Here is a 24131-nt window from a genome sequence, read left to right as displayed (position 1 = left end):
ATAGAAACCAATGTATAAATACACCAGGTATTTTAGCAGTAATCATAAATAAGCAGAATGCTTCCAGTGCGAAAAACGCTAAAAAGGATTACCGTCAAAATATGTAGGTTTACAGTATAAAGCTGGAATAAAGAAATACAGGACATTAAACTACTGGGTGTCTACCATTTATCACACGAAACATGACGGACAGGAAATCATAAAACAGGATACTGACCTTGCAAAAAAGAGAAGGAAGAACCACGACCCAGGAACAGCGATGATGAGGAGGACATCCTCGGCCATCTCCTGCTTCATGAATCGGACCGGTATACACAGCAGGATCAGGACACATGATATCATGAACAGTGTTTGGGCAGGAGCATGTTGCTGCAAATATAAAGAAAAAATCTAATTCTGGTGTCGTAAATGTCCTATCTTCTAACACTGTTGTTATACAGAATATGATGTAAGCTTTATATATTTTACAACAATTGTAAAATAAGTTATACCAACTTAATATTAATCACTCTTGTTGGGTCGGAAGCATAAACGTCTCACTGTGAGAGGAAACTAGGGTACCTGGAGAAAACCAACTTGGTCAAGCAGGTGTCCCCACATCTTTTTACCAGGTGTCCCCACATCTTTTTACCAGGTGTCCCCATATCTTTTTACCAGGTGTCCCCACATCTTTTTACCAGGTGTCCCCACATCTTTTTACCAGGTGTCCCCACATCTTTTTACCAGGTGTCCCCATATATTTTTACCAGGTGTCCCCACATCTTTTTACCAGGTGTCCCCATATCTTTTTACCAGGTGTCCCCATATATTTTTACCAGGTGTCCCCACATCTTTTTACCAGGTGTCCCCATATCTTTTTACCAGGTGTCCCCACATCTTTTTACCAGGTGTCCCCACATCTTTTTACCAGGTGTCCCCATATCTTTTTACCAGGTGTCCCCACATCTTTTTACCAGGTGTCCCCATATCTTTTTACCAGGTGTCCCCACATCTTTTTACCAGGTGTCCCCACATCTTTTTACCAGGTGTCCCCACATCTTTTTACCAGGTGTCCCCACATCTTTTTACCAGGTGTCCCCACATCTTTTTACCAGGTGTCCCCACATCTTTTTACCAGGTGTCCCCACATCTTTTTACCAGGTGTCCCCACATCTTTTTACCAGGTGTCCCCATATCTTTTTACCAGGTGTCCCCACATCTTTTTACCAGGTGTCCCCACATCTTTTTACCAGGTGTCCCCACATCTTTTTACCAGGTGTCCCCATATCTTTTTACCAGGTGTCCCCACATCTTTTTACCAGGTGTCCCCATATATTTTTACCAGGTGTCCCCATATCTTTTTACCAGGTGTCCCCACATCTTTTTACCAGGTGTCCCCACATCTTTTTACCAGGTGTCCCCACATCTTTTTACCAGGTGTCCCCACATCTTTTTACCAGGTGTCCCCACATCTTTTTACCAGGTGTCCCCATATCTTTTTACCAGGTGTCCCCACATCTTTTTACCAGGTGTCCCCACATCTTTTAACGTCTGATCGGGGAATCAAACAGGCCCACACAAACACATATCAACAATAAAATTTCTTTGAATTTTATTAATAAAAAATCAGTCTATTTCTTGGCATCAAAAAGCATCTCTTTGTGAAAAATTGCAAAATATAAAACAATTTAATCTAATGCTAACTAGCGATCAACACTTTTAGCAATAAACATCTATAGATATGTCGATAAGAAATAGTCTAGCTAAACATATTAGCAGGATAATTACCACATGGGATTTCTACAAATCAGAAATGACAATTACCAGTACGTACCATATCTAAATTAACAATTTGATATGTGGCTTTAATACAAACCAAACTCATCAGATAGAATCAATGTGTATCTTTACTGCTGTATTTTGAAGTAATGACCTGATATCTGACCTTACAAAACTGGAAAATATCATAAAACTTAAAACATTTACCATAATAATAAAGCTAGTAAATGGAACTTGAGTCAGCCATTTTTTTTTTTAAATTATGACCCTGACCTCTGACCTTAATGACTTCCAAATGTCAAACAGTTTTAAAGAATTTGATATCTGAACCAAATTAAAGTTTCATTGAAATCCATTCAATTTCTCAATTAAAGATTCTAGAGCTTAAAAAGTGTTCCACATCAAAAAGAACCCCTTGGTATGATCACAATTTGCAAAATTCCATGGAAGTTACCTTTATCAACACTATGAGCCATGGGAACAGATGATACAGTGATTCCATAGTAATTACAAAATAATAATTAATAAAACTGTACAGTTGAATATACTTACACAGTTTTTTAAGAATCCTAGAAGTCCCTGGGAGCCGATTTCCACGACTTCCATAGCCAGGATCATAATACAGCCGAGAATAACGAGGATTTCACAAACAAAGCGGGCCTGTAAAATACAAGGTATCATTTTACTTATGCGCCAAATCAATTGTATTCTGTAATTATAATTAACTTGCTAAAAAATGTACATATCTGGCAATACACCCATGCTAATAAGGCCATCCATCTCGACATCTGTTCAGTAAAATTATAAGGTTTCACTGGCCAGTGTGATAGCTAAGTCCTTACTTATGTACAATGAGTCCGAGGTAAACTGTTAAGTGCATTATGCCTGCATGGGCTTTTTGCAGGATAAGTAGGGTAATGTATATATTTATGAGAATATTAATGCCATCACAAACAATGATGTTGCTTCTCAAAAACTTGGTTGAATGATGTTGCTTCTCAAAAACTTGGTTGAATGATGTTGTTTCAAAGAAATTGGACAAAAACAGGGTTTTTTTGGTTTAGTCCAGGATTCAATGCAGTCATAGAAATTAACTGAATTAAATTTTACACACCCTGTTTGATGACTTAGGATTTACACTCTGTTTGATGACATAGGATTTACACTCTGTTTGATGACTTAGGATTTATACTCTGTTTTATGACATAGGATTTACACTCTGTTTGATGACTTAGGATTTACACTCTGTTTTATGACATAGGATTTACACGCTTTTTTATGACTTAGGATTCGCCCCTTTCTGATCATGAGTTATAACAAAGGTTTACATACATGATAATGAACTCATGCATGCTCAGTGATGTGGTCACAGCTTCACGACTGTTGTACTTGTAATTTGGTTAAATACTTATACATATTTCTTTTTGTGAAAGATATTAATATGGTATATAAACTTGTAATATCCGATAGGTTGACTCACAGCATCTTTTGGCTCATTGTAGGCGAGGAAGTCCTTGGAAGGTCGAGTGTATACTGCCCCGCTGATCAAAGCTAGGTGAACAAAGGCCAGGACCAATCGTTGGAAGAAACGTTTCTGTAATAAAATAAAAATTTGTTTTATACTGTAGAATTAGTTAATTTTTGTGATAATATATTCAGCATAATTTTTTTTTGAGGATGAAATTTCCTACAGAGCAACAGGTTCATGGTGACATCAATCTTACCTGACTTTGTCTATAAATAGATATTCCGAGAATTTTCAAATTTGTGAAAATATGTTGTCTAACTGTTAAATCGGGAAATTAAAGTCCTCATGAAGATATAAATGACCTTGAGTATCTATCTTCAAAATCATATCAATTTATACATAAGCATCTTTTTTTTTTGGTTTTAAATTTTGATATAAAACATTTCATTTCAAAATTATAGCAGTGATGGGACCACATATATTATAACCCTCGATCCAACCCCTCATGAATAAGAAAAATCTATCAAGAGGTTCTTGGGATACTTTTACAAAAAGCATTTTATTTTATTTTGAAAGTGGTCCACAAGTCCGATGACCTGCACCAATACATCTCATCAGAATGTGATGGTGTGATGTTATTATATGTAGGTAAATATGTACTTAATAAGTTGTCCAGCGTTCATGAAATACATTGTCCATACCAAGCTTTGTATGGATGCACAGACACACTGACAGGTAAATCTTGCTTTCACAAAGTAGGGCTGGTGGTATACATGCAATTCATTGATAATCTAACCTGTAACTAACATTTCTGTATTTTCTCAATAATAATATGTGGAAAAAATAGGCATGGGAGTAATCGGATTCCTATTTCAACTTTTTTTTCTGTATTTTGAAAAGATATGGAAAAAAATCAAAATGCAGAGAAAATGTGGAAAACAATGCCAAGAAAATGCGGAAATAATGTGAAGAAAGTTTCAAATCAATAGCTATATATAGCTGTCACTGGAAACCAGGAAGAAAACAGCATTCGGATTTATTTCCCATGACCTTCTCTAGTAATATATAGTATTTTAATCAATAAAGATTGCCATCACATAATTCATCATCACAGTTCATTAATTTTTTTAAAATTTTGTATTTTAGATGTTGCTGTGACCTATAATACATATAAAAATAATTATGTAAAATTATGTGAACTGAAATTCACTATTAGTAATTTATTCATAGCCTTGTAATCAACAATATCTACATTATATATTGTTAAATACAGTTTAAATACCCTGAAGTACAGAAATAAGCTATGTTCATGTCCCCACAAGGTAACAACACAATAAGTGAACCCTGAGTGTGGACAATATAGAACCGTTAAGACACAATTGTACCAGAAATATAGCGATATTCATAGCTAACAATACTAGGCTTGATCTCGTATTTTGTTTGTTTAGGGTTCTTTTGTGATTATCTATAAGGGGTAAATTATCTTAACTTCACCGAACTGAGGGTCAATATATGTGTAAATGTTTACTCTCCTAGAGTCAAACAGAGATCATGCACTAAACCAATGTCCTTGATGGCACAGTGTCAAACTACAAATTACATCACTCATGGTTTCTATATAGGTAAAAAAATGTTATTTTCAATGAAAATAAATCTAATAAATACCAATAAATAAAGAGATACACAAAAGCCAGTCACAAAAGTAATTGGTAATTGATGCATTAATCATATTGTTTGAAAAGCATGCCTTGATCAGCGTTTTTATATACAAATAACATGTAATAGAAGGTGTGTCAGAGAGATATCAAAAGACACAATGAAACCTTTAACTAAATTGCAATTTACTACCTTAAGATACAGGTACACACGATTCATGATATTTTTTTTTTTTTTAATTCTTCACAATTTGAAGAAAAAGAAGATTCTATAATACACTATCTAAATCCTGCACAAGACAATTAGAGTTGTCTCCCCTGTATAGTTGTTGTCCTTACCCTGGCAAATCGTTCCCACTTCTCATCCAGGAGTTGTCGCATCACACCCCCCTCTAACATGTCGAGGTGTTCATCTCTGTCACCATTGATTATTATCATCAGAGCAGAATTCCAGTCTAACAAAAACAATAAAACATTAATACATCAAATATAATTATGTTAATAAAAAACAACAACAACAAAACAATTGATTCACAAATAAATCTGCTAGTTAAGTTTAAACAGTATCAATTGTACTTTTTGTCTTTTTTTCTTAAAAAAATGGTGTAATTAAAAGAATAAATTCTTAATACCGTACTTATAACCAACAAAACAAGGTAAAATGAAGTCAAGATGTATAAATTCGATCCATCAAATTACCATCTCCAAAACCACACCATAGCAATAATCTCATTTCTAATGTACTGGCATCTTGTTCAATCTTACAGACATTGTACTCACTACAAGATGTCAGATTATAGACAATTTAACCTAACCCTAACCTTACCAGAGTGTCAGATTATAGACAATTTAACCTGACCCTTACCTGACCAGGGTGTCATATTAGACAATTTAACCTGACCCTAACCTTACCAGGGTGTCATATTAGATAATTTTAACCCACCCTTACCTGACCAGGGTGTCATATTAGATAATTTAACCCGCCCTTACCTGACCAGGGTGTCATATTAGATAATTTAACCCACCCTTACCTGACCAGGGTGTCATATTAGATAATTTAACCTGACCCTTACCTGACCTGTAAAGGGTGTCATATTAGATAATTTAACCCGCCCTTACCTGACCAGGGTGTCATATTAGATAATTTAACCTGCCCTAACCTGACCAAGGTGTCATATTAGATAATTTAACCCGCCCTTACCTGACCAGGGTGTCAGATTAGACAATTTAACCCGCCCTAACCTGACCAGGGTGTCATATTAGATAATTTAACCTGACCCTTACCTGACCAGGGTGTCATATTAGATAATTTAATCTGACCCTTACCTGACCAGGGTGTCATATTAGATAGTTTAACCTGACCCTTACCTGACCAGGGTGTCATATTAGATAATTTAACCTGACCCTTACCTGACCAGGGTGTCATATTAGATAATTTAACCCGCCCTAACCTGACCAGGGTGTCAGATTAGATAATTTAACCTTACCAGGATGTCAGATCAGATAATTTAACCCGCCCTAACCTGACCAGGATGTCATATTAGATAATTTAACCTGACACAAACCTGACCAGGGTGTCAGATTAGATAATTTAATGTATTATACATACTTGTTTCTCCTTTTGGACCGATAGAGTCTAGAGCTAACAATGGGTAGGCTGAACAGGTGATATTACTGTATCTCCAGAATTCCTGTTAAAAAAGAAAGAAATATCTTAAAACATCTCAATGCCATCCTAACCTACCACTTCCTGTTATGTGAGGAATCCGCACCAAAGGGGAAAAGTGTTGATGGCATTGTTGTGTAGTCTATAACAGTAACAGGATTCCTCAGAAACAAAAATGGATGGGTATACAATTTGTAGAGGTGTGATTTTTAATTGGTCTTGTTTGATCGATCCATAACCTTCAATGTCTTTAACCACCCCCACACCAAGTTACAAAGTAAACCTTCGTCAGTTTGAATCGCTGGATAGTTCCTACACACATTTTTTTCTTCTTTTTATGTTATTTTGGGATATCACACACTTTTTGGATAGTGAAATTGGCCTGTTTTCACTTCTAAAATACACAATGTAGCAGGACATATCCCAGAAATTGTAGTAAATTTGAGATTTTAGAGGAAAATTACTGCCATGCAGTAAGCTTGTTATTTGAATGCTGATCCTAAATCCTTCTTTACTAGAGCATGACCATAACAATATTTTACAGCATTCACGGGAAATAAACATATTAATTAATACTGATGTTATTGGGATGTACTATCCAGGTAGAATCGTGACGATCCGTTGATTGAGGGCTTTCTCCCATGGGAGTAGAGACAAGTAGATTGTATACATATATATATATGTTTAATATATATAATGATGTAGAACTTATTAGAGAAAAAAGCAAATGATATGGAGTGGAATGAAGTGATTATCTCCCATTTTGAAGTTGTGATCTGTCTCCGAGTGAAGAGAAATGCAATCATAATTGTACTTTTATGCAGCATGAAAGTCACATGTTGCTGTCTAATTTGTTTCCATTGAATGTGTTGCCAATTTGACAAGTATAGACGTTAAAAGATTGAGTTCCTTATTTCTGTCTAATGAAACCAGAATGATAGTCTCATGGTTATCGTACCAAAGTAGTTTACCAAAAACAAGGACTTATCTTTTTCTACAATTTATTTTGAAAGTATTTCAATGTCAAATCATGATGAAGAACTGGTTTTAAGGTACAGTACATTTAACAGTAATGCATTAACTAAGGAATTGCTTTGATATATTTTAGCTTGTCAAGTTAATCATCTGTCAATTTCATCATCAAATAGAAATTTGATGTATCCATAAAATGTCAGGTTCTCAGCCAGACAGGACCAACATCAGCTACAACAGAAAGGCCACCTCAATAGCCACTACAATTACGACAAGATCAGATCAGGATTTGTCTCATGCATCTCAAAAAGTCCTTAAGCTAATATCTCTAGAACATATGAAAACAAGCAGTTAATTGATAAATAATTTGGCCCATTTTACCCTAGCCTTATAGTTACTCTAAGTATTCCTGGGATGTTTTTAACCTGCCTAATACACCTGTCAGTTACACGGGGCCAGTTACACCATACTGGTATTGTAAGTAAATAGCCACCTGGAAAACCCTAATTAAAGGTAAACACTTTGTTAAGTGTTTCATATCATAAAATCTTACCTTTTGCTAGTTAACATTGTTTTTTTTTTTTCTAATTACACCCTGGTATAAAAAGTCCTGGCAGTTTTCTCTGCCAACACTGGGGTTCTGTCATCTCGGTCAACCAGAGTAGATTTACCAATAATGACTTGTCCATACTCTATGCTCTACATAAACATTTCACCGAGTTACAAAGCACCTGCAGTGATTATGTCAAGAGATATTTTCAATGTTGATTAATATATCTTAAAGGTGTTATGCATCTGAACAATACATACACAACAGACAGGTTTTATTTTTCATACAGTGATAATGTACTGTATGAAATTAATACAAATAAAGTAGTCAAATAATATATATTAATAAACTAAAAAAGCAACTTAATTTTGACATTTTTAATGCATTTATTTCAATCATTCAATCAATTAGAAAAAAAATAAAATACAAATATGAAGGTAACACTTATATAGGTACTTTGGTTTTATGATTAACTCATGAATATTCAGGTTATATTTACCTATGTTTTATAATTACAGCATTGATTGTAATTGAGAAACCACAAAGACCTCCATACTGATATTCTCGTCCCAGTATTTCACCTACAGTTCTCAGTTAACATTAAAGGAAAGGTACAGAAGTAAACAAACCAGTATTCAACCAAATTTCAATCTCTGACAAAGTAAATACATTTGTGACGATGTTATAAAGCTTGACTAAGGAATGAGGGATTTTCAGAAATTGATATGGAAAGGTGGTTAAGATGCATCAGGTAGAAAGTTAATGCTGAATAATTCGCTGACAAGTAGTGTTGGGGCTTGGATAAGGAGGATAAACTATTGACTCATACTTGAAATGTCAGAGGAATCAAGCTTTCCAACAAAACATCTAGTAACATATTCTTTGTCCTAGAAAACCTAGTAATAAATCAATGTCTGTTTGTCTGGTGGAAAGTCTTCTCTACCGATCAGTCAGAGCTCCTAACGACCACTGACAGCATTGGGTACTTGCAGATGTAATCAAATCACAATCAATGTACCCGTCATAATGTTGATCTTGTATACATGTACCCAATTCTGTTAATTTTCTCCTTAAAACATATGCTCTGCCTTTACATACCTTCTGACTTTGTTATAATACAGCTCCATTTCTCTACATTGTACTCTAGCTCCATTATTTCTACCCAAAGAAATTTCTAGAAATGAAGTTGTTTTTATTCAAAGCAAAACTGAATGATCCAATCAGGAAAAAAAGAAAAAGCGAGTGGTCATCTTTATCCTCATTAGGTCATCTTTAGCCTCCAAGTGGTCATCTTTATAGCCTCGTTAGGTCATCTTTAGCCTCATTAGAAGATAACCTGACAAAACTCCCAGGCTTATTTGAGGACAAATGTATATAGTCCCCACTGGTGTCATAGCGTTTTAGAGGGAAATTCTGTACAACAAGTTCCCATAGAGCTATTGATTGAACGATCCATTTGACCAAGTTTTGCCTTTAACTTGACCAAATGGAAATTGGCCCATCTGTGATAGGTATTGGGTGAAGGATCAATAGGATATGGTCTGACACTGAAGCTAACATTCCCTCCAATAGAAAATTACATTAATAGCCAGTATTCCTGACGGGTACGTAATTACCAGGTAAAAAGGACATCCTGGACCTAGCCGGGCATATCAACTTTTACCTGATGCCATGACACGGTCATCTTCAATGACCAACTTCCACATAGGTCAATCAATTCAACTGTCAGGATTTCAGTAAAAAAAAGAGGAAGATTTAACTAACCTAGTATTATCAATTTGTTTTCTAAATCCAAGAGATCTGCTCTTGATTTTATTATATTTGAGTTTTAGGAATTAAGACACTTCTTGCAATTTTATTATCTTTGAGTTCTAGGAATTTAGACACTTCTTGCAATTTTATTATCTCTGAATTCTAGGAATTAAGAAACTTATTGCAATTTTATTATCTCTGAATTCTAGGAATTGAGACACTTCTTGTAATTTTATTATCTTCCAATTCTAGGAATTAAGACACTTCCTGCAATGCCCCATAACAAAATATGTAAGAATTTATAACCGATACAGAGTTAAACATGGTGTAATAATTTAAACTGGTGGTGAAACATCATCTTTGGCTGTCTCGGACAGATGGAGAGAACAGTGTGCCTCAAACAAAGTTGTACAAAGAAATGAAAAGAATATACTAGCACAGAAGGAAGTCCAATACATTCATATGAAACATAAATAGAAACAAATATTAACATTGTAGCAAAACAAAACAAGAGGCCCATCGGGCCTGTATCGCTCACCTGGTTGGAATTGACCAAATGTCAAAATAATGTTCATGTTCAATTTGTTTTAATTGTCAATCTCAAACAATGCAATATATACGTAGTTATAGTGTGGGGATCCCAACTGTGGTAAAAAATATATCCATATACTAAATTAAGATACCAAAAGTTTGTTTTATCTTTGAGAAATCAAGAAAGATAGTATATCAATAATCACTAAATAAACCTAGTTTTCATACATGATACAGAGAGTGTACTAAACTGACCTTGCCAGCACTACCACCCTGTAAACCTGAGGTGACAGCCATACCCAGGTCTGTCCCTACAAAACCTTATCACAGACACCTTTATAATGAATACAGCCTGAGAATAAAATCAATATGCCCCAATCCTACTATCAGATTTATTTCACAATTTATCCACCATCAGCTAGATTAAAGTCACATTTCCTTTATGGAGAAGGTGCTTTAAATTTGCAATTAACGAAATACCTGCAGCATTCAATACAAAATCAAACATGACACAGTTCTGTCTGCCAGACTTGATACAGAATGCTGCAATATGAGTCATTTGTTAGGTTTCTTGACACTTATTAAGGCTGGCAGCCAAAACATGCAATACATTGAATTGTGAACAGCTGATCACAAGTTAAAGTGCCTATTGCATCAACAAGGCAATCAATCTGTGCTCTGTTGAATTAGAGCTCTCAGGTAGTTCATATTTAGGTCCCAGGGGCCTGTATCTCATTTTCCAACAGATCCAATAGATTATGCATGCCATTTTCTCAGAGGTCTAGTGGACCTACATGCCACTTACAAGAGATCAGAAATGCCTGTGTGTCACTGCACTACCAAGAGGTCCAAGGGGTGTGCATGCCATTTTCTCAGAGGTCTAGTGGACCTACATGCCACTTACAAGAGATCAGAAATGCCTGTGTGTCACTACACTACCAAGAGGTCCAAGGGGTGTGCATGCCATTTTCTCAGAGGTCTAGTGGACCTACATGCCACTTACAAGAGATCAGAAATGCCTGTGTATCACTACACTACCAAGAGGTCCAAGGGGTGTGCATGCCATTTTCTCAGAGGTCTAGTGGACCTACATGCCACTTACAAGAGATCAGAAACGCCTGTGTGTCACTACACTACCAAGAGGTCCAAGGGGTGTGCATGCCATTTTCTCAGAGGTCTAGTGGACCTACATGCCACTTACAAGAGATCAGAAATTCCTGTGTCACTACCAAGAGGTCAAAGGGGTGTGCATGTCATTTTCTAAGAGGTCCAATAGACCTGCACTTCACTCCCAAGAGTCCAATGGATATGCATGTCATTTTCCAAGAGGACCAAATGATCATGCATGTCATTTTCCAAGAGCTAGGTCAATGGGCCTGTATGTCATATATTGTACCAAGAGCCAATTTCAAAGAGGTCACATTCAGGCTACATTGTATACATGTGCTTTATTTAACAAGAGGTCCAATAGACCTTCATGTCATTTCCTGCAAGATCCATCAAGAATATGTCATTTTTCAAAATATTTAATAGGGTATATCTAATTTCACAAGAGGTCCAATTAGGTTGTGCATTGAATAAATATTACTACCTAAAGTAATTAATATGTGAAATATTACAATTTATCAAAATTAATGTGTGAAATAAACATTATTCTCTGTCTATTTCATTAAATCATTTTTATTCAAGTAACTGAAGAAAAACAAAACAATTCAGATTATTCACATTTGTGTATTTGATTTTTGGTGCAAATAATACATAACCCCTTTAATGTTTTGGTGTAAAAAATCTTTCATTCAATTGTCTTTATGGCAATTGTGTCAAGTGTGTAGATAATGTTTCACCCAGAGCATTAACAATTAAGACATCATCAAAAAGTTGAAAATGTAAAATTGATATGATCATGACTGTTAAATTGCTATATATTACCAGCTTACCTAAAGTCATTTAAAAAAATTCAAACAACAAAGTCGTAGGGTTATTTAATAACTACAGGGCTATCCTTTTGAAATAGTGCTGTCCTGGCCATTACTACAAGGATATACACAACTGTCACCTAGCTCGCTCTGTGTGTATAGCAAACATGGTATGTCAGTTTCCAATCTGATATGCATAGATAGTGCTGCATCTGTATGATATTAAAAATACATTGCCGACAGCTTACATATATATATATACAACACCTACCAAACCCATGCTGTGGCATACAAATCCATAATTCTGTAGATGTTTGGGACAGGGATGTGATTCCAATATTTACCAAACACATCTGGATACTTAAATAGTAATCGTAGGTGTTACATCAGTAAAAAAACTCACAACTTCTCACAGATGTAAAGGATTCAGTAACCAACCCAGTTGTGACTTTCATTTACAATTAAATTCAAAATATATTGCATCAATTTTTTACTTATCTCAGAATTTTTATTATTTGTATGTTTCTAATTAACATATGTACACATTTCTACCTCATCTGCCTGAGTTCTATAGTTAAATAGAGGTTACACAACGAGTGGTTGTTGGATATGGAATTTATTTCACACGAGTAAGTTATTTTTTAAAAGTTACAAAAGACACGAGCTTTAGCGAGTGTTTTTTGCAACTTTTAAAAAATAACTTACGAGTGTGAAATAAATTCCATATCCAACAATTTCGAGTCGTGTGACCTGTTTCTACCACAATAATATCGGCTTGAATCAAAGGGAAACGTGGCCAAGCATAATTTCGCGTATGCAAATAAAGTGTACCGGTGACGTCCGGGACCCGGTGATGTGACGCCATTAGATTATTGATGACGTCAATAACAATTGCAGCTTGGGTCAAAGTTCACCGTGTTAGCCAATCAAAATGCGTACAGAGTTTATACCACGTGTGGTATAAACAGATTGTTAATCAACAGCTGTAATGATTAACTGATGGTCTGAGAGTTGAATAACACAGGGTATTGTGGTAGAAAGAGTATTACTGCATTTGATTGCTGAGGTTTATCATCTAGTGAACAAAAAGATCATTTTGGGGTAGGGTCTTATTGTAGTTGCTAGTGGCCATCTCACTAAACAATATATAAGAGGCAGTTGGTTGCTATTGAGAGAATTAAATGTTTTTTTTTCAAAGATACAACCACATCAAAGGATTGCCTCTTGATTTCAGGTTCCCAAGAAACAAACACCATCTTTATAGGTATATAGGTATCGAACTACACCCAGTTGAATCTTCACCAGAGGTAAAATTGAGTCCTGTGCTCTATAGCTACTGACCGAGCTCACAGTCCCTCAGGGGTACATTTAACTGAGTAAGCATGACACTCATCAGTTGTAGTATGAATCAATGTTGACTTTTAACCAGTAGATAAAATCATTCATTACAATGACAGGGTTTTGTTTAGATTTCTCTCAATTTCCACCAATTAGAAGTGGAATGAGAATCATCAATTTTATCTTCCTCTATCTACAGATGGTAACTACCTTTAAAACATTTGTGTAAAGAAGATAAACATTAAGGAAAAGAATTTTTATTTCTTTTGAAATTTTAAAAATGTTCAGTTAACGAAACATCTAAAATAAGTAATTTACTGATGTTCTTTAAACATGGAACCTTACCAAACTTCCTAGTTCTAACATCTCCTTGAAGATCTTCTGTCGCCCAAGTTTACTGGCCAAAGTCAGGGGAGTTAACTTGCAATTGTTTTCGATGTAGGTCTTGGCTGGTTTCTTGTGATGTCTCACACAATATTTATACATATTCTGTAAAATAAGATATTGTACATTATATCTTAGCAAGGAAATACATATGACATCGAAACAGATTCTATCTAGTCTTGTTTATCAGTATCACACATGACTTCAATTAAGTTTTAAAACTTTTTAAAAGTAAAAACAGATTTAAACAAGAGGCCCAATGGGCCTGCATCACTCACCTAATTCTATTGCAACTAAAGTTGATCTACCTGAAGGTCATTTCTGCAGATACTAAGCTGATTACCACTTAATTCAAATATCAGAGAAGGCTGGGTTTATTCATCTCAATAAATTATCTAGTCCTTCATTCAGCATACTATTGGAATGACCTTGAATGTAAATCAAACTCTTTCCCCTTACATGCTACAGACCCAATATTAAGTCCCTGGGCCTGTAGGTTATTGAGTAGAAGTTGTTATAAGATTTTAGACTTTTTGACTCTTGTGACCTTGAATCTTGTGACATTTAAATGTTATTGAGTTTCATTTGATATTCAGTCGAAGCTGGAAGATAAACAGCATACTCACTACTTGGTCTGCTATTACAACCATGTGTAGCACTGTGTTCCCGAAGGAATCCTGGAGGTCAGGGTCAGCTCCATGGTCTATGAGGAAATCGTAGATGTCTTCATGACCGAAGCATGCAGCAAACGCTAAAGGATATTCTCCATAATAAGCATAACCTACAACAACACAACAAAGTCTGTCAAAAACTCAGTTTGATCTCACTGTAGGTGTGGTAATTGGACCTTGAGCTTTTTATAGAAGACCTGGTTTCTTTGCTGCATTTCCCTTAATTTCTATAGGAAAAACTTCAATAGAATTATAGAGAATTCTTATCTAATTATCTTTCCTTAAATTCTTAATCCCATCACGGTCAGAGCAGGAGGTTATTTAAGGATCTCTCTTTGAATGACATTATTTTAATTTTACATATAAACTTTTAATACAGATTTATATACAGCAATAGAGAAGATTTCACAAATTCATATATACATATATTCAGGTTCAGCTGTGAAGTGGCTAAACACCAATGATAAGAGTTATATATTCATTACACCATAATTGCATGTATTTATAATAAGTAATTACATATTAAAAAGTATGTGTACACATCAACACATTTCATCAAGGTGATAATTCTAACCTTTTCTTTTTTTCAAGCTTTATATATTTACCCATGCAAACTTGTTGATTTTTATAAGGGCTATTAATTATGTAGAAAGTAATTCCACAGTATTTTTGCCGATTCCTTGGGGCTATTAATTTTGTAGAAAGTAATTCCACAGGACCTTTACTATAACATATACTAGTGTTAGACAATAAACATTAATTAGTCACAGCTCACTGCCTTAATTACACTGTCTATTGAATTATCAGTGAGTGTTAATTTTGCATGAATGAGGATATTTATCATTGAGATTGGAATTAACACATCAGCTGTCATCCTCCGATCTAAACATTTTTGTATTGAAGACTTGGCAGTGCCTAAAAGTCAATTTAGTAAGGTTACGTTTTACTGAGACAACTGAGGCATTAAAAGTTTGTTATAAGAACGTGGATGTGGCACAGCGGTATAAGCTGTGGGTATTTCTGGCTAGGTGATTGGGTGTCGTAGATCTGGTGTTCGAGTTAAAGGCTTGGTCAGGGCACGCGTCATAAAGTTGTCTTTCTTCGTCATTTGTGTTACTATGTTATTTATATATATAGTCAATCCTCAAACTCTGATAATTCAAAAACCCTGCCTAACTCTAATGAAACATTCAGTTCTGAGAGTAAAAATCGTGTATAAAACACACACGGTCACCTCAGATACTCTGGGTATCTTGAGTGTTGCTGTTTACTCTTATTAAGTATACAGTGCATATCCTTGTTTACAGCTGATATCTACTTCACTACTTTAATGAAAGGATACTTAATTATTAATTCAAGGCTAAGACATGCATGAACTGGTGAGTATGTAGATCAAATATGTCAACCATGACTCCAGCATGTGATGTTATTATTCCGCCATGTCACATATAGACATGTGGATTATACATATGTGATAAGTATATATATATACCTCCATACTTAGCTAATTATAAATATAGCATGACAACTCATGTTATAATTATAACCTCCTTCAGCTCACAATCATCTACACCACGTATCCCCACCAACAACAGCACCCACCCGAACATCTACACCCCCATAATCTCCCAATTCACAACAGCCTCACTTACAACAGCCCCCAACCCAACATATACACTACCATAATCCCCTCCCACATACAACAGCCCCCACCCCAACATCTACACTACCATAATCCCCTCCCACACACAACAGCCCCCACCCCAACATCTACACTACCATAATCCCCTCCCACACACAACAGCCCCCACCCCAACATCTACACTACCATAATCCCCTCCCACACACAACAGCCCCCACCCCAACATCTACACTACCATAATCCCCTCCCACACACAACAGTCCCCACCCCAACATCTACTCTACCATAATCCCCTCCCACACACAACAGCCCCCACCCCAACATATACACTACCATAATCCCCTCCCACACACAACAGCCCCCACCCCAACATCTACACTACCATAATCCCCTCCCACACACAACAGCCCCCACCCCAACATCTACACTACCATAATCCCCTCCCACACACAACAGCCAGGTGTATCCCCAACATCTGACCCCCATAGTCCACTCCTACTAACAACCCCCACCCCAACATCTACACCCCCACACCCTCACAACCCCCTCCCACTCACAACTACCCTCAACAATATCCACACTCTCACATCCCCCCACCCACATCTACCCTTACCCACACAACAAATTCCCCAACTCACACCTGTAACTGCCCCCACTATAAACATTCACATCCCCATATCTCCTGTCACCCATAACATCCACTTCCCCATAACACTCTCCCATTAACACCTGTTTCTATCCTCACAACCTCTCCCAACCATCAACCTCCTTCTGTATATCTTATTTATGACAATGACTAACTCAATTAGTCCTTTGGGGATCATCATTAACAAAAATTGGTTTCCAAACCAAAATAAAACTTTGAAATATTTATTTTATCTATAATCATCCTTGTCAAGGTATATCACTTGGACTATTAATGAAGTCTGTAGCTTTCATAACATGCTATTTTAATAAGCAGATAGTTCTTCTGAGATAACTTACTGTTATGAATTAATCAGTGATAGAGACTCTACTGAAGCTAAATAAACTTAAATATTCATCATTTCAATATTTGATATAACTTATATACATGTATTTCATGAGTACGACAGAATATCAATATTTTCACGAGTGAAAAGCACAAGTAAACAATATTGAAATATTCTGTCAATGAGTGAAATATATGCTATATTAAACAAAAAGTGCGGGAAACAGTAACATAATTCATGATGTCATCTCTTTGTGATGTTACTCCACGTCAACTCGACAGCGCTACATTGTATTTTGAAAGGACTTATCAAACGTATTTTAAGCGTTTTCTGCTGTTATCGGAGAATCTGTGCATGAAAAGCTAATGTCAAGTGAATGTTTTGTCAAAAACTAGTCTGAATATTTCAGAAATACAGTAAAATAACTAATTGATCTATCTGCACTTCGATTGGAAATATCGGCAAGTTTCAATGAGGTGAATACAAAGGTTTGCTCTGATTGGTAAAAATCTTATATTTTCACTGCTCATCACTGCAGTGAAACTATAAGTTTTATTAGTTTGATAAACTTCCATATTTCACTGGGAAAAATGCAATAACTTTTTTATATCATATCTTACATAAAGGTAAACACCCTTATTATACACAGTTATAGCATTAAGACTGTATGACCCCATTAATCAGAGATAAAGATTAACTATAGCTCCATCAAACACATACTCAACATTAACTATATTACCCCCTCAAACACAGATCAAGCCCATTTTTATATAGACACAATATTAAATTAAGCCCCATTAAACACAGATACAGAATTAATACTGTATGCCTATTAAACACAGATACAGCATTATCACTGTATGACCCCATAAAACAAGATACAGTATTAACACTGTATGACCCCATTAAACACAGATACAACATTAGCACTGTATGACCCAATTAAACACAGATACAGCAGTAACACTGTATGACCCCATTAAACACAGATACAGCATTAACACTGTATGACCCCATTAAACACAGATACAGCAGTAACACTGTATGACCCCATTAAACACAGATACAGCATTAATACTGTATGACCCAAATAAACACAGATACAACATTAACACTGTATGACCCCATTAAACACAGATACAACATTAATACTGTATGACCCCATTAAAAACAGATACAACATTAGCACTGTATGACCCAATTAAACACAGATACAGCATTAACACTGTATGACCCCATTAAACACAGATACAGCATTAATACTGTATGACCCCATTAAACAGAGATACAACATTAATACTGTATGACCCCATTGGACACTGATACAACATTAACACTGTATGACCCATTAAACACAGATACAGCATTAATACTGTATGACCCCATTAAACACAGATACAGCATTAATACTGTATGACCCCATTAAACACAGATACAGCATTAACACTGTATGACCCCATTAAACAAGATACAGCATTAATACTGTATGACCCCATTAAACACAGATACAGCATTAACACTGTATGACCCCATTAAACAGATACAATATTAGTACTGCATGACCCCATTAAACACAGATACAGCATTAATACTGTATGACCCCATAAAACAAGATACAGTATTTACACTGTATGACCCCATTAAACACAGATACAACATTAGCACTGTATGACCGAATTAAACACAGATACAGCAGTAACACTGTATGACCCCATTAAACACAGATACAGCATTAATACTGTATGACCCCATCAAACACAGATACAGCATTAATACTGTATGACCCCATTGGACACTGATACAACATTAACACTGTATGACCCCATTAAACACATATACAGCATTAATACTGTATGACCCAATTAAACACAGATACAGCATTAACACTGTATGACCCCATTAAACACAGATACAGCATTAATACTGTATGACCCAATTAAACACATATACAGCATTAACACTGTATGACCCAATTAAACAGATACAATATTAGTACTGCATGACCCCATTAAACATAGATACAGCATTAATACTGTATGACCCCATTAAACACAGATACAGCAGTAACACTGTATGACCCAATTAAACACAGATACAGCATTAACATTGTATGACCCCATTAAACACAGATACAGCATTAATACTGTATGACCCAATTAAACACAGATGCAGCATTAATACTTTATGATCCCATTAAACACAGATACAACATTAACACTGTATGACCCTATTAAACACAGATACAGTGTTAATACTGTATGACCCCATTAAACACAGATACAGCATTATCACTGTATGACCCCATTAAACACAGATACAGGATTAACACAGTATGACCCCATTAAACAAGATACAGCAGTAACACTGTATCACCCCATTAAACACATATATAGCATTAATACTGTATGACCCCATTAAACACAGATACAGGATTAACACAGTATGACCCCATTAAACACAGATACAGCATTAACACTGCATGACCCCATTAAACACAGATACAGCATTAACACTAATGCTCCATTAAACACAGATACAGTATTAACACTGTAGCCCCTTTTAACCAAGATACAGCATTAACAATATAGTCCCATTAAACACAGATACAACATTAAATATAGTCCCATTAATTATAGCCCCATTATTATACAGAGATACAGCATTTTAAGAGTTACTATTAATACAGCCACCTCCTACGACAATGTGGATATAGATTTCTTTGTACCAAAAAACTAAATGATAAAGTTAATTACCACCTCCTTTTGTCGTTGACTCCAGTGTAATTAATCAATGTGAAGATACACAGACTGTGAATCAGTGACGTCAATTGATCAAATTTAAAACAACATCTGAATGATATTTATAGAATGTTACTGACACAGCAAATGGTTGTCGTCACTGAATGAGGTAATTACTGTCGTTTTTTTATGTTTTGTTTTAAAACGGAGAGATCAATAGGTTGTAATTTACAAGTGGAGATGTTGTATCTGGATGTCTGTGATATAAAAAACTACACAATTAACTCATGTTTCATAAAACTTGGTATATTTTCCATAAGAAACATTAAAACTGATTGGTACATGTGATATAGCATAAACTGATGAAGTTAACGGTGCTCCATGAACAACAAAATTTACCGAGAACTTTGTCAGATATCCTTTTCTCAAGAAATGTCTGTATCTCTCTTTTATCCTATCATATCTGACTGTAAGTAAATAAACAAATCTCACTCCCCATTCTGTAATGCCTTTGTGAAAAAAGATTGACCAAAGGCAAGAGTGTTGAGCTGAAAATCAGGCACATTTAAATATATATTTTGTAAAATGTCAGCCATCTTGGATACTGAAAAGCTAATTGGTGTAGATTTGTAGGCCTAACTGACACTGCTGCCAGTGTTTTGTAATATCACTATTACATTTTAGCTACTTAATAAAAATCTATATAGTGATATGAATAGTATTCTGTAGTGTTACAGAGTAAAGGACTAATTAAAAAAAGCTATTTGGTAACAAAATCAATTACAACTGATTAGATATCAAATCCGTTTTTATGTACCATGTTTAATTACATATTGGACAAGGCTGAATGAAAAAAATTAATGGTCACTCAGGGTATCCAATAGATTCTCAGCATCACGTAAGTTTTGGACCTATAAATACCATTGATTATTAATGGTAGGGAGTTTGAAGATACCAGTTTACATTAGGATATTTCACAATATTTTGAAATAAACTATCGAAGTTGTAATCAGGTGACTGATAAAGTTTTTTTTTATATTTCACTGGTCTGAAGTTTTGCAGTTATCCAAAAGAATTCTGCATAATTACAAAATATCCGACCAGATCATTGACTGTTAACTTGTGATCAATAAGATCTCTGCTATATTAAACTTGCGTTCGTAGGGAGATGAAAGCCAGGAAAGTTCCAACATCCTGTCTTTTATTGATGTGGCAAAGTTGTCTCGACGATTGTAATGTCTATAACGACAGACCTACGATCTTTTGTTTGTTGAACAAAATGAAAAGAGAATTCATACAAATGATCCATAAAATTAATTGCTGCAATGATTTAGATTTACTTAGAATTGGTTTTTGTAGCTTTAATTTTATATATACTATCACCTGAATCGTCTGAAACACGCCAAGGCATGCACAAACATTTAGATGGCATCATCATCCGAGTCTGACACAGGATAAAGTCACTCACTGTTTATATAGTATTCATCAAATACAGGAGATGTGTATTATACATTAATGGAGGTGTGTATTATACATTAATACAGGTGTGTATTATACATCAATGGAGATGTGTATTATACATCAATGGAGAAATGTATTATACATTAATGGAGGTGTGTATTAAACATTAATGGAGATGTGTATTATACATTAATGGAGATGTGTATTATACATTAATGGAGGTGTGTATTATACATTAATGGAGATGTGTATTATACATCAATGAAGGTGTGTATTTAACATCAATGGAGGTGTGTATTATACATCAATGGAGGTGTGTATTATACATCAATGAAGGTGTGTATTATACATCAATGGTGGTGTGTATTATACACCAATAGAGATGTGTATTATACATCAATAGAGGTGTGTATTATACATTAATGGAGATGTGTATTATACATCAATGGAGGTGTGTATTATACATTAATGGAGGTGTGCATTATACATTAATGGAGGTGTGTATTATACATCAATGGAGAAATGTATTATACATTAATGGAGGTGTGTATTATACATTAATGGAGGTGTGTATTATACATTAATGGAGGTCTGTTATACATCAATAGGGGTGTGTATTATACATCAATGGAGAAATGTATTATACATTAATGGAGGTGTGTATTATACATCAATGGAGGTGTGTATTATACATCAATGAAGGTGTGTATTATACATCAATGAAGGTGTGAATTATACATCAATGGAGGTGTGTATTATACATCAATGGAGGTGTGTATTATACATCAATAGAGGTGTGTATTATACATCAATGGAGGTGTGTATTATACATCAATGGAGAAATGTATTATACATCAATGAAGGTGTGTATTATACATCAATGCAGGTGTGTATTATACATCAATGGAGGTGTGTATTATACATCAATGGAGGTGTGTATTGTACATCAATGGAGGTGTGTATTATACATCAATAGAGGTGTGTATTATACATCAATACAGGTGTGTATTATACATCAATGAAGGTGTATATTATACATCAATGGAGGTGTGTATTATACATCAATGGCGGTGTGCATAATACATAAATTGAGGTGTGTATTATACAGCAATGGAGGTGTGTATTATACATCAATAGAGGTGTGTATTATACATCAATGGATGTGTGTATTATAAATCAATGGAGGTGTGTATTATACATCAATAGGTGTGTATTATACATCAATTGAGGTGTGTATTATACATCAAAAGAGGTGTGTATTATACATCAATGGAGGTGTGTATTATACATCAATGGAGGTATGTATTATACATCAATCGAGGTGTGTATTATACATCAATGGAGGTGTGTATTATACATCAATGGAGGTGTGTATTATACATCAATACAGGTGTGTATTATACATCAATCGAGGTGTGTATTATACCTCATTGTTACAATACATTACACACATTGGCTTAGTCATTCAGAAATGTCTTGACCTGTCCCAACATTAACAATAACATCCCTAAGTAGCATTTGTTTGTTTTGTATTGTCCATTTGTTTTGATTTAACCGAGAGTATAAAACAATGTCTGAAAGTAGATAAGTGCTATTTGTTTTGTAATTTCCATATAAGCCAACCATTTGAATATTTACCTATTTGCCAAGGTAAACAAATATTAATAGAAGTGGTTGTGACCTTTATATAGGTTGAATTCTGAGCTAATTTTCTATCGACACCACACATATATAAACCTACTCCTTGAATCACAAATTAACGTTCACCAGAGGAACAACCAGGAACTGGAAATTGAGGTATCCTTTCTACTACTACATGTATAACCAACCTTTCTTTATGAATAAATAATGAAAATTGGTCAATATTAAAATAAATACTGACATGAAAATCAATTAAGATAACATAAACCTGATGATTTACTTACCATCATAATTCGTTTCCTTAGTTTTACGTTTCTTTTGATCCTCTGGAAGAAAGAATCGGCCCATCGCCCGTTCATTTACATTAGCACCATATCCGATAAGAAGTTTGACCTGTTCCAGATCCCCATACACAACAGCTAGGTGTAAGGCACTTTCACCTGAAACAGAAAATCAACATCATCAATCACAAATAAAACTTTTGAACTAAAATCCAAATTAAGACTTATTTGTTAAATCCTTTTTCAGTTGATTTCTTTATGATTTTTGTCCTTGCAATGGCATGTCAGGTTACTGGTGATATGAGGGGCACTGATATTGGTTAGTCATCAATTAATTGATTCTTATAAATGATGATGATTTAATGTTTTAAAAGATGAAGTAAGAACTCTTTGTTTTTCAGTAATTCTTTTGCCAAATGAATTAAGATTATTAAGAATGATGTGATTTTTTCTAAGATATAAGTAAGGACCAAATGTCTGACCAGTCTTTAAGGGCTCAACAGATTGTGGTACTATGTATTTTGTATCCCAAAAAGGTTAATCATTTATCAATAGTTTTCTATATGAACATGTGATCTTAATACAAAGGATTTCTATAAAGAGTTGACCTTTATATACAGGTATCAAGTAGGTCAGGTCACGAGGTGGTTTCCATAAGAAAGCTTATAATAGGTGGATTATCTCCCTTGCAAATATGTCTTTACATCTATTTATAGTGTTCATTTTAAGACATTTA

General features: G+C 34.9%; 1 protein-coding gene across 2 annotated transcripts in view; it reads right to left on the bottom strand.

The window, feature by feature from the left end:
• Positions 1 to 24131, bottom strand: part of LOC117330349 (transient receptor potential cation channel subfamily V member 5-like) — a 64780-nt gene that overhangs the window by 11515 nt on the left and 29134 nt on the right. For both annotated transcript variants that reach the window (XM_033888566.1, XM_033888565.1), the window contains exons 4-11: positions 23399 to 23554; positions 14617 to 14771; positions 13952 to 14095; positions 6491 to 6572; positions 5221 to 5336; positions 3239 to 3352; positions 2311 to 2418; positions 218 to 369 (exon numbers count right to left, since the gene is read on the bottom strand). In XM_033888566.1, coding sequence (XP_033744457.1) covers positions 218 to 369; positions 2311 to 2418; positions 3239 to 3352; positions 5221 to 5336; positions 6491 to 6572; positions 13952 to 14095; positions 14617 to 14771; positions 23399 to 23554 — 1027 coding nt within the window. The remainder of the gene's footprint in view (positions 1 to 217; positions 370 to 2310; positions 2419 to 3238; positions 3353 to 5220; positions 5337 to 6490; positions 6573 to 13951; positions 14096 to 14616; positions 14772 to 23398; positions 23555 to 24131) is intronic.

This window comes from Pecten maximus, chromosome 7 (assembly GCF_902652985.1).
Source record: "Pecten maximus chromosome 7, xPecMax1.1, whole genome shotgun sequence".
Classification (NCBI taxonomy): Eukaryota; Metazoa; Mollusca; class Bivalvia; order Pectinida; family Pectinidae; genus Pecten; species Pecten maximus.
The sequence above is the reverse complement of the archived record's forward strand: the minus strand, read 5'-3'. Positions and strand labels throughout refer to the sequence as shown.